The 11,906-nt window shown below is 50.7% G+C and overlaps 3 protein-coding genes across 3 annotated transcripts in view; 1 reads left to right on the top strand and 2 right to left on the bottom strand.

The window, feature by feature from the left end:
- Positions 1–9,682, bottom strand: part of LOC113207379 (uncharacterized) — an 11,787-nt gene extending 2,105 nt beyond the window's left edge. Inside the window, exons 1-4 of the mRNA XM_052263487.1 lie at positions 9,263–9,682; positions 8,970–9,146; positions 8,436–8,597; positions 8,265–8,331 (exon numbers count right to left, since the gene is read on the bottom strand). Coding sequence (XP_052119447.1) covers positions 8,265–8,331; positions 8,436–8,597; positions 8,970–9,146; positions 9,263–9,340 — 484 coding nt within the window. The 5' untranslated portion in view covers positions 9,341–9,682. The remainder of the gene's footprint in view (positions 1–8,264; positions 8,332–8,435; positions 8,598–8,969; positions 9,147–9,262) is intronic.
- LOC113207378 (uncharacterized) overlaps positions 1–11,906 on the bottom strand; it is a 78,591-nt gene that overhangs the window by 65,251 nt on the left and 1,434 nt on the right. The window contains exon 2 of the mRNA XM_052277695.1: positions 11,473–11,644. Coding sequence (XP_052133655.1) covers positions 11,473–11,644 — 172 coding nt within the window. The remainder of the gene's footprint in view (positions 1–11,472; positions 11,645–11,906) is intronic.
- Positions 2,087–3,268, top strand: LOC113207383 (ctenidin-3-like). The gene is made up of 3 exons (XM_026423924.2): positions 2,087–2,207; positions 2,288–2,796; positions 2,997–3,268. Exons 1-3 carry the CDS (start codon positions 2,092–2,094, stop codon positions 3,044–3,046), a joined length of 675 nt encoding a protein of 224 aa, XP_026279709.1. The 5' UTR covers positions 2,087–2,091; the 3' UTR covers positions 3,047–3,268.

Genomic DNA, 11,906 nt, shown 5'->3' with positions numbered 1-11,906 from the left:
CGGCTGTCCCCGCGGGCAGGGGAGTGATGCGGACGAACCAGAGTATGAGCCGCAAAGTCTGGCAGAAACGAGACGAGTTACACGACTGTGTCCGTCCACTCTACTGTTGAGCGCCGCCGTGGGCCGGGGGTGGGGCGGGCGCCGCATTTTGGTGCTTCCTGCTGACCAGAGATTGCGCGGTGTTCCTGTCACGCCCCGCCACCGAAATGTGGCGAGGCCACCGATAGGAATTGGGAGGGTCGGCGTCGAGTCCTCTGGCCCCCTGGCCGCTCAGGTTCCTCCAGACGACGCCCTCCGCCCACCAACCTCACCGCCCTCTGTAGTAGGTGTCAGAGGTGTCAGAGGTGTCAAAGTGTCCCTCCCCACAACGACGTACGCCGTCGCTGATTGGACCGTCTAGAAGGACCGACAAACTGCCGATCAACGACGACCTATCACACGGACCTACTACACACCTCTACTCCACAATAATGCTATCTGTAAACAACCCAACCTTCTTTAGTGCAGTAGCTCATTTGACGAAAGTTTGTCAAAATAACAAGAGAAAATTCGCGAAAGAAAATGTTTGCAAAGTCGGGAAACGGCAGACGTAATCTACATTAGCAGAGTTCACGAAGTCTGCGTGCTCACGGACTGTCTCTCACCCGGGCATGACGCCTAGGTGAAGGAAAGGTTGGGCGGGTGTGGATGGCGGTAGAGGGGAAAAAACAGCAGAATATTCTGCAAATTTAAGCTTATAAAAACAGGAGGCAAAGAAAGTAAGATGAAATTGAGTATGATATGTTGAAGTGGCCATGGCGTCACGCACAATGTTTGCACGAGATAATCAGGACATTTAGAACCATAAAATGTTAGTAATATTTAGTTTCCCGAACATTGTGCTTTGGCGTGGCTTGACCTAACCCACGCCGCCGCTGCAAAGTTTGCACGATGTAGTGCGTCGGCGTCGGGGCAGTCAGAGCCGGGGTGGCGCGGTGGCGGGCCCGAGGGCGGGTCGGGTGGGTGGCTGCGCCGGCTGCGCTGCCCTTGCACAAAAGGCGTGCGTTCGAAACTCGGCCCGCAATTGCACCGCGCAAACTCACCTGAGCAACTACAGAGATAGAGAAGCGTCCTGAGGCCACACCTGGGCGGGAAAGGGGAGGGGGGGGGGCTCGAGCGGAGACTCTATCATCTTAACGCAGTGCTCTGGTATAACGACACTTCCCATCCCACTTTCCCTAGATGCCAGCATAACAGGTGGCGAAGTCAGCCCTCCTGGGGTCAGACGGTGCAGCATGCACTTGCAAAACGTCCAATATTGTGGACCACAGGCCCCCGGGAGCACAATTTAGTTATTCCGAGTTATTCTGTGCTACAGTAACAATCAGGCGTGTGACCGCGTTGCCTATTCGCCAACGAGACGGGGTGGTCTGGGCTGGGCTTGCTTGTCGATCACCACGCCTGGCGAGTAGGCAATAGCGCGGTCACGCGTCCGTAGGCCACCCTGTCTACGTAGGCAGCCTCTGCCGCCGCGTCGCTCACTCGAAACAATAAACCATTTTTCTGGGTGTGCATGACTTAGACCCCCAGTTTCACTGTTAAAAATTTCCACGGAATTTTGAACGGAATCGTCAAGAAATTTTTTTTACGGTATGTACCGTAAATTTTCCGTATTTTTACGGAAACGGGTTGCACCGTAATTTGAAATACGGACAAGTCCGTATCTTTAAATTAGAATCATCCTGTTACGGTTTCGTACCGTATTTGGAATTTACGGTGAGTTCCGTAAGAATTCCGTAATTAGACTACGGAATTTCTAACAGTGAATTCCACGGTGTCACCATGCCCACGCATTCTTTGAAATGGTGGCTGTCACTCGTCCGCGCTCGCTACTGAGTTACCTGGTGTTTGCGGCCCAAACGCTGCCGTCCCCAGCCCAGCTCGGCCAGGCTCGGCCCACCCGCCGGCGGTCGCGCGACTCCTGCGCCGCCCGCCTTGTGGGCCCACCCGCGAACATGAGCAAAAAGAGCTGACAGCTCATAAGCATTATCAACCGAAAGAAAAGGATGCATTATCGTGCGCACGTCATGTCGGACACACACACACCCAGCGATGTCACGAATTTGTGGCGAAAAGGGCGCTTTAAAAGCCGGGCAGACACCTCGGAACGTCGTCAGTCGCACCTCGCCTCCAGTTCCGAGTGCTTCATTTACCACCAAAAACAATCGGTGAGTAGATGCACCATCGCGGCCACCGTCGACCAGCCCCCTACCAACCAGCGCTTACGAGGCTCTCCTCTCGCCCCCAGCGCCATGAAGCTGTTCAAGACCGCCCTCTTCCTGGCCATGCTCGCCCTGGCCGCGGCGAGGCCGGCTGAGACACAGGACGACGGCTACGAACCCGAGCCCGCCGCGGGTGGTGCCGGGGGCGGCTCTGGCGGCATCGGGGGCGGCTCCGGCGGCATCGGCGGCGGCTCTGGTGGCATCGGAGGCGGCTCCGGCGGGATCGGGGGCGGCTCCGGTGGCATTGGAGGCGGCTCCGGCGGCATTGGAGGCGGCTCCGGCGGCATCGGGGGCGGTTCCGGCGGCATCGGAGGCGGCTCCGGAGGCATCGGGGGCGGTTCCGGCGGCATCGGAGGTGGCAACCACGGTGGTCTCGGAGGCCTCGGCTCCGGCGGCCTCGGCGGGGGTGGCATCCACGGCGGCATCACCTACCCGTCAATCCCCGGCGGCTACCCCAAGAACCCCAAGGAGTACTACGACGCCTACCAAAAGATGATCAAGCTCTGCAAGGAGTCGTGCGGCGACTACAAGCGCTGTAAGTACAATATGCTCCGTCCCGCCCGACCGCGGCGCCTGCCTTAGACCGCACACGGAAGAAAAGTCGTTTAAGAACCCTAAACTTGCTGAAGTTGTTGCTTGTTTATAGTTATTTCTTTTCTTTCTTTAAAATTGTGTACCCGTCCTGGAATTTTCCGACCCGCTGCCTGAAATACCCCGCTATGTCCCCGCTTGCAGGCATCGAGATCTTCAAGTCGTACAAGCCCGCCGACAGGCCCCCCTACTAGTCCCGGACCCGGACCAGTTCCTGGGCCTCACAGACGGAGCCGCCGCCCGCGCCTATAACGCCGCCATGGCCGCCTGCAGTCCGTTGACTCCTCGCCGCCAGCCCGATAAGAAGACACACGCATGTTCAGGCGGGGCATTCCTCTGCGCGGGATGCGGCCCGGCCGGGCTGCCCACCACTGTATATCATGAACGCACGCAATAACATATTAACAAATCACAAACGGACTTGCCATCAATTATTTACTACCCATTAGTTTACAGTTTGTTCACGGAAAAAAAGTGTTAGTTGTGACAGCTTATATGTTCGCTGGCAGTGACGCGCGTTCGTCAAGAGAGCCGAAAGCACATTAGTTGGGACAACTACTCTGGAAACTCGGGTGTGAGACAGTCTCACACCAAATGGTGTGAGGCAAAATACCTCACACCAAACGGTGTGAGGCAAACATACCTCACACCAAATGGTGTGAGACTGGTTGTGTCTCACACCATGGTTGTGTCTCACACCAAATGGTGTGAGACTGGTTGTGTCTCACACCATGGTTGTGTCTCACACCAAATGGTGTGAGACTGGTTGTGTCTCACACCAAATGGTGTGAGACTGGTTGTGTCTCACACCATGGTTGTGTCTCACACCAAATGGTGTGAGACTGGTTGTGTCTCACACCAAATGGTGTGCGACTGGTTGTGTCTCACACTTGCTCCATTTGCTGTGAGGCACAACGAGTCTCACACCATTTGGTGTGAGGCACAACGAGTCTCACACCATTTGGTGTAAGGTATGTTTGCCTCACACCGTTTGGTGTGAGGAATTTTGCCTCACACCGTTTGGTGTGAGGAATTTTGCCTCACACCATTTGGTGTGAGACTGTCTCACACCTGCGTTTGCAGAGTAACACGATTATAGTTGGGACAACTAACACGATTAGTTGGGACAACACATTAGCTGCGGGACGACTAATGGGGCACCAGTGAAAAAATATTCTTTTAAATACGTATTTTCATTTAACTCTTAAAGGCCCGCGACCAGAAGCTGCGATCAAAAAAAATATTTTTCTTGAAATTCTTTTTATTTACCACCCAAATAGACGAGAACATCAAAGAAATCCGAAATTCGGCCGTAAATAACGAAATTACCAACATGTCGTTTATAAACGACAAGGGGCAAAAGGGTATAGAGAAAATTTGACAATCTCTAATATGCTGACTTTTTGGTCAAAATTGGTGTCATTGTGTGGGTCTCAACTCAAATGTGAGGAATATGAAAAATAAAATTCGCATTTTCGCCCTCGGGACCCGGGAAATGGGATAAACCGTATAGAGGGTCGCCTGCTCCAATCGGCTCCGGGCCCGTTTTCGGCGGCCTCTGTTCGACAAGTTTGGGTCGGGAAATAATTTTTTTTTCGTGGGAAGGGTTTACCGCCCAAGTGGTTGCCCGCTCTCAACTGGAAAAAGTCGTGACTATCAAATTTGCCTCGGCAATAGGGGGCCAAAAGTAAGGAAAAGCTTAAAAAGCATATGTCGTTTATAAACGACACTGGGCCTTAGGGGGAGGTGTGGGTGCCAATCGCCCTCCGAGGCGCCGAATACGATCGCAAATTGATCAGTACCCTCCAAGACAAAATACTCTAATAGGCATGTCCCTTGAGAAATATGCGTATTGGGTCCCTGAAAATAAGAACAACAGTGTAAAGAAGCGCCTGCTCCAATCGGCTCCGGGCTTGTTTTCGGCGGCCTCTGGGCGAAAAGTTTGGGTCGGAAAATATTTTGTTTTTTTGTGGAATGGGTTTACCGACCAGATGGTTGCCCGCTCTCAACTGTAAAAAGTCGTGGATATCAGATTACTTCGACAATAGGAGGCCAAAAGTGTCGTTTATATACAACATATGCTTTTTACGCTTTTCCTAACATTTGACCCTCTATTGCTGAGGCAAATTTGAATGTCTTCCCTTTTCCAGTTGAGAGCGGGCAACTATATAAATATTTTCCGACCCAAACTTTTCGCCCAGAGGCCGCCGAAAACAAGCCCGGAGCCGATTGGAGCAATGTTCAGTGACCCAATACGCATATTTCTCAAGGGACATGCCTATTAGAGTATTTTGTTATGTCTTGGAGGGTACTGATCAATTTCCGATCGTATTCGGCGTCTTAGAGGGCGATTGGCACCCACACCTCCCCCTAAGGCCCAGTGTCGTTTATAAACGACATATGCTTTTTAAGCTTTTCCTTACTTTTGGCCCCCTATTGCCGAGGCAAATTTGATAGTCACGACTTTTTCCAGTTGAGAGCGGGCAACCACTTGGTCGGTAAACCCTTTCCACGAAAAACAAATTATTTCCCGACCCAAACTTGTCGAACAGAGGCCGCCGAAAACGGGCCCGGAGCCGTTCGGAGCAGGCATCCCTCTAGACGGTTTATCCCATTTCCCGGGTCCCAAGGGCGAAAATGCGAATTTTATTTTTCATATTAGTCACATTTGAGTTGAGACCCACACTATGACACCAATTTGGACCAAAAAGTCAGCATAATAGGGATCGTCAAATTTTCTATACCCTTATGCCCCTTGTCGTTTATAAACGACATACCGTTTTTCTCGTTTCCCAACGAGCCTATTTGAGTTAGACCATTATCGCGCGAGTAGTCGGCTTCAGTAAGTGTTAGGGCACCTCGGAATAATTTTTTCGAAGTGACCCGACCAATGGGTCTTACATGGGTCACATCCGAAAACGCTCAATTTCACGATTTGCCTTTTTAGCGTGTTTTTTGACTTTGAAGGCTTATAGTTTTGGCAATAGAGGTCTCAGAACGTCGAGAGGGCCTTAGATCGATTCCCCGAAACCAGCTCTACAAAAAGCAACCCTCGAAACCCGAAAAATGTCTCATCATCCCGGTGATATCTGTGATTTTCCACTATGTATTTTATAAACGACAAGGGCCTTTAAGGGTTAAAAGAACACATTAGAGTGGCAGTTTCCGACTCTCTTCGGCTCGGCTCGGCTGGGCTGGGCTCGGCTGGACTCGGCTCGGCTCGACCGGTCACGAAGTCATGTTGTGAAGTACGAACAATGCCTCGCCGCTGGCCGCTAATTCACAGCGGCATCATTTTATTGAGAGTTCGAGAAAGATCCGACACCCGGCATCTGCACAGCAGCGGCGCGGGTGCGGGGAGTACGAGCCGGGCCGGTGAGCTGCGGGCGCGGGCGCCGCGGTGTTGCGCGTGCGAACGGGGAGGGGGAGGGTGGGGAGGGGAGGAGCGGAAGGGGAAGACCCTCGCAGCAGCCCTCGCCCCGCGGCCAGCATGTCCTGCCAGCCTCCGGCTCAGATAACAACAAATAACGTGGGTGTTTCCCCGCACATATAGCGACTTCGTTTGCGCCGATTAGAGAAAATCGGAATGAGAATCGGATCGTTATTTCGGTCGACATTGTGAAACGGCATAAGGGGCAGTTCTTCAGTACCAAAACTTTTGTGCTCTTTAACTGGAGGTGCCCGCTGATAGATTTGGCCTTCCCCTCCAAAGCATTAAACTTAAAAGCACCCCGCTTCATATAATGCTAAGTCTCAAATGACAAAAATAGCTAGAACTGAGCTACAAAAGTATTCCTTGTTTGGAAATCCATTCAAATGTTCCAAACATTGATGACACAAATCTCTGAATCCCTGAATCTTCCCTCCAGCCTCATGACCACCACTCCCCCCCTCCCCACCCGGGGGCGCAGCGGTGGCGGAGATACGGCGACGAATATCTGACGCAGCAGCGGATCGGGCACTCACCGTCGTCGCCTATCCGTGCCCCGTGCCTATCCATAAGCCCTAGTGGTCATAGAGTTGCCAGCCTCGGTCCGCCGGCAACTCCATTCGGTACTTGACCTGCCGGCAACTAACAGTTACTACATAATTGAATATACTTTGTTAAAATTTGTTGTCAATTGACAAGAATTTTTGGGGATGAATAATCCATCTTCGGGGGATTATAAATGTCTATGAAATTTTATCACTATTTGTCAGTTCTGACAAATAATTCTATCAAAATGAAAATTTGTTTGTCTTTCATAGTTCATTTTTGTCCGAGGGGTGCCCAACTGTGGTAATCAGGTGTACACAGAGTTGGTAACCACTGGTAATCACTGGTAATCTAGGTCTTGACGGTCCTTTCAAAGGACAAATTTGTTGATTGAGGGCCCATTTACGATCGTTCGCGGAACCTTAAATTAAATTGACCAACGCGTTGTGGCTTATGGGAGTATCTACGATGCCAGCCCCTTAAATGAAATTCATTTCTTGTCGAAATACGGCTCACGCTTAAATGAAATGAAGACCGTCGTGATGGTCTTCATTTCATTTAAGCTAGTCCTTAGCTTAAATGAAATTCGGATTTCGGGCGCGAGGTTTCGAAACAGCCAATCAGAGGCCAAGACGAGACTAAACAAAGATGGCGCCGACGACAAGTGACAATCGATTCTGTCATGGCGGGGACTATAATTTTATTTAAGCTAAGGACCACCGTAAATGGGAGGTTCCATTTAACCCCAAAAATTAATAAATTTCTGCAGAAAATGCAATTTCATTTAAGACAGCCCGGACGATCGTAAATGGGCCCTGAGACGTGCATTTTTGCGCACACATCTTGTCTAAATGCAAACGCCCATGTTTAATATGATGTATTTGCACCCCTCCCATGGACAAAAAACATAATTTTTCCAATTTTGTAACTTGCAAGATAAAGAATTAAGAATTACCTAAAATGTGCACGAAAATGCATCTTTCTCGGGACAAAAAATTGTTGTTTCGATTTAGAATGCAGGCGAATCATTCCTAGTAGTCATTGGTAATCTTTGGTAATCATTGGTAATCCTTGGTAATCTTTACAATTTGATAATCCGGTGTACACATTTGGAGTTGGGCACCCCTTTTTTGTCCCAGTTACAAGGCACCTTCGGTTCTACGGTACGGTACAGGGTGCAATATACGGTTCTGCTTCGCTCTAGCTGACTGTTGACTTGCCACGCTCTAGTGATGTTAATAAAGAAAACGATATTCGACAAAAACGGTGCACTGTCCAGTTTCAATCATATATTTCGCCACGCAGCAATAATAACCATTAACCGCCATAAACATTATAGTACTACTGGCTGAGTTTCGGAACAACCTTAGCATCTGCCACCAAGCATGCGTAGTGGATTTCAGCTTTTCCAAACATGAGTCTGAACCTATACTGACCATAAGGTAGGATTGGAAAATTCGGAAAAGTCCAGTCAACTGAGTCATTATTGAGCTCGTAAACTCCCTGTAAATAACAGTCATAATAGCCTTCACATTTATAATTCATTCGGGTTTGAAGCGCCGCAACATTTATCACTATCAAAACGTACCAGAAGAATAATTACTTACAGTTTTAAATAATCTTGCGTCTATATCTTCCCCCCTCTTGAGAACCCGCTCGTAAAATCCAGGAATATTTTGTTTAAGAGACCGATAGGCCCCTTTAAGACGGACGACAAAGGCGTTTTCCTTCCACTGATTATTTGACCGAACAACCACAAGTGCTTTCATCTGTTAAGAAAGATTATTCCGTTTGTAATACATTCTCGCATTTTTGCACATTTCCAACGTCTGCTCTGTAAATATGGGGCCCCCAAGTTCTTAGAAGTGTGTGCCGCAATTTTACAAACAAAAGTGTGTGACCATTGTGTCATGCATACAAAAAGTTTCTGACTAATGGAGTAAAGTTTGGCAGGTGTCTGATTTACCCCGTTCGGCCTACTGTACCGCACCGCATGCAGGCGTGGTTAATCAGCCACCTGGTAAAGTTGTTCAACACAAAGGGATGATCAAGGTAACATGTGGCTGACCTGATATACACACGTTTGTGTGAGCCACTTTGATGTGTTATTTTACACGCTTCTACTGTTTCCAATATCTTACCCAGAGGCTGTTGTCAAGAGGCACATCTGCAATTGTCAGATTACCCGTCAGGCGTTGCAACTCGTTTGGTTTAAGTGGGTTGAAGTGACTAGCACGCAAATACCACGTCCATGCAAGCGGGCGATTGTTGGGTTCTTCACACATGTAAAAGCGTTCGCCGTAGGAAATATATGGTCCCTATTCGAAAAGGGAGACGTGAAACCGGCTCGCCTTTAGGCCATTGGTTTGACAAACACATACGTACAGTCCGTATTTTAAATTGGCGTTCAAAAAAATTGTATTACATAACTTACTACCACAGAGTTGAAGGCTTTGCCGTGGATACCCGTCTGGCTCACGAGTGCTAGGCCTGATATGAGTATGAGTGACATACTGGATCGCCGGAATACCAGCAATAGAACAGCACAAGAAAGATTTGTAAATCAGATGGTGGTGATGGTCGCCTTCCCCCTGCAAGACACCCCGTGCTGCGGCACCGTTCACGGGCCGAACACGACTAGCAGTGAAATAGAAATAAACAAGTGGATGGGGACTCGATCGGCATTGGATTTGAAACGGCGATAACAGAGACGCAGCATAAAAAAGTCCCTCAAAGTATTTCCGGTCTGCATCTCGTTGACAGCCCTTGCGTTTACATCCGATTGTGCAGTAACTCGCGTGAGGTGAGCATTGTGCATGCCACCCGAGCACGGAAAAAAAGTGTTAGTTGTGACAGCTTATATGTTCGCTGGCATGCGCGCAGCGAACATTTTAGCAATGGCAGTGACGCGCGTTCGTCACGAGAGCCAAAAGCACATTAGTTGTTGGGACAACCAACACGATTATAGTTGGGACAACTAACACATTAGTTGGGACGACTAATGCGGCACCAGTGAAAAAATATTCTTTTAAATACGTATTTTCATTTAAAAGAACACATATGAATGGCAGTTTCCGACTCTTTCACGATGTTTGACGGCCATCTTTGATTATTTCTGGAATCGTTTTGATACTTATTTAGCTGCGACTCAAGCGGGAGTCGAACCCCCGTTCGTCCGGCTGCCAGGTTAACTCGGAGGTACTGGGCCACCCGTGCGCGATGACGTATGAAAGGAGTGTAGTCAGTCAGGTAGAAAGCGCCGAAGTCAAACGTATGCCCGCGTAAGCACATCCAGCTAATCACATTCGCTGAGATAGGCAGTATTCTTAAGCTAATATAGGCGAGCACGCATAAGTTGTAACAACCACTCTAATTTAGCTAGGTTCGACGATCGTAAGCTGAAGCTGACAATATCAGATTCGTTCTATGGGAGTCAATATGCAGTTGGTTGCGACAGCTACTGAAATGTTCGTTGCCTCGACTAAGTAGTTGGCCGAGTTAGCGAAGAATGTTCGCTATGTACATCGTGGTAGGTTGCGACAACCAATGCTTTTTTTTTCCGTGTTGTATTCCATCAAATCGCCTTGCAACGGGTGCAGCGTAGCGTGCAGCATGGTGTGCACTTGCTTACTTCTAGCGAAACATTATCCTCAGACCCTCAGACTAAACTTGCATATTTCGCGGCCGGCGCGTATCCATAAGGGGGCTCTATAGTCAATTTCTAGAGCGATCCACCGGCAAGCAGGCAAAGCGAATCGCGGCCTCACCGGGCCTCACGCAACTGGTGTCCTGGTGTTGACAACGAAGTTCCACGCAGGAGGACTGCGATCCTGCTATGGGTCATGAACCTGGAGCGAGCCCTGGGTCGTAAAGGACCGCCTGGATGCTCTTGCCTTCCCGAAGGACAGGAACGAGTTTGGCTGATTAGGGGGGGGGGGGGCTCCCATGGGCGAACACACCCGTCCCTTTATCGTAATTGGTGGACGGGGGACTAGTTCTGGACAGAGAGGACGCGGTCGCCACACTCGCACAGGTCTGCAGGTGCAGGGCCGCTAGGGCCGCTAGGGCCGCTTAGGGCCGTCCCAATATAAAGGGAGACGTCCGCCTAGTTCGGCACAGCAGTCGCCTCGAGTCTCTCCTAGCCAGTGCTTCCAAGTGAGTAGGGGCCTTCCCCGCAGAGTGAAAACCTGGCATGAGAGCAAAGTGAACTTGACCGTGAAACGGCCAAATTGACTTTGCTCCCACGTCGCATTGAGTTGCGATTTCGGACACCGCGAGCTACGTGCCCATCAGCCTGTGCTTGGTCTCCTGCAGGACCCGCATCCACCACGACAACATGAAGTGCTTCGTGATCCTCGCGTGCGTCCTGGCCGTCGCCGTCGCTCAGCAGCAGGCGTTCACCGACTGCGCCGCGGACCCCCAGAAGTGCGCCTCCGAGTGCAGGAAGGACCCCCAGAAGTGCGCCGGTGAGTAGAACTCACTGAGTACTCCCCGCCGGGCGGGAGTCGTGTCCCCCGAGAACTCTCCTCCGAGTGGACGGTGCGCGCCCTGACAGGGGGTGCGGTGGCCCCCGGGGCCCCGGGCTAATGGGCTGGGCACGTCACTCGACTGGAAGTGCTGGTCTGCCTTCTCTCTCGCACTCACCTCCTCTCACCTCTTCCTCTCTCTCTCTCTCTCTCGCAGCTAACTTCGGAGGCGGCTCTCTGCCCTCCGGCATTCCGTCCATCCCCAACCTGCCCGACGGCGTCCCCGCCGTGCCGGCCATCCCCGCCGTGCCGTCCATCCCCGGCTTCCCGGCGATCCCCGGCGCCGGCTCCTCATCATCGACGGCCGCCCCGTCGTCCTCCTAGACTCCTGAAAGCAGCAGGACTACGTCATTAGATGACAAGAAACTTCACGATCTCTGTAAACCTCCCGCCTGACCTGACTACAATAAATGTTATGTTATCGTATCTCCGCCGTTTCTCAGTCGACGACCTTCATTGATTTTTCACAACCCACACTCAGTAAACCAAGATTGGTCTCCCAGTGGGAAAGAGCAATTCAGTTTGATGAAAGATCAGTGTTCATACAATGGC

This window comes from Frankliniella occidentalis, unplaced genomic scaffold (assembly GCF_000697945.3).
Source record: "Frankliniella occidentalis isolate FOCC.00 unplaced genomic scaffold, Focc_3.1 Scaffold11, whole genome shotgun sequence".
Classification (NCBI taxonomy): Eukaryota; Metazoa; Arthropoda; class Insecta; order Thysanoptera; family Thripidae; genus Frankliniella; species Frankliniella occidentalis.
Note: the sequence above shows the minus strand (reverse complement) of the source record. Positions and strands in the feature narration are given on the sequence as shown.

Excerpts from the sequence above, each read along its gene's own strand:
- LOC113207383 (XM_026423924.2), top strand. The coding sequence starts at position 2,092 with ATGTCACGAATTTGTGGCGAAAAGGGCGCTTTAAAAGCCGGGCAGACA. Across the intron at positions 2,208-2,287 it reads TTTACCACCAAAAACAATCG|CGCCATGAAGCTGTTCAAGA; the intron begins GTGAGTAGATGC and ends TCTCGCCCCCAG. Across the intron at positions 2,797-2,996 it reads GTGCGGCGACTACAAGCGCT|GCATCGAGATCTTCAAGTCG; the intron begins GTAAGTACAATA and ends CCCCGCTTGCAG.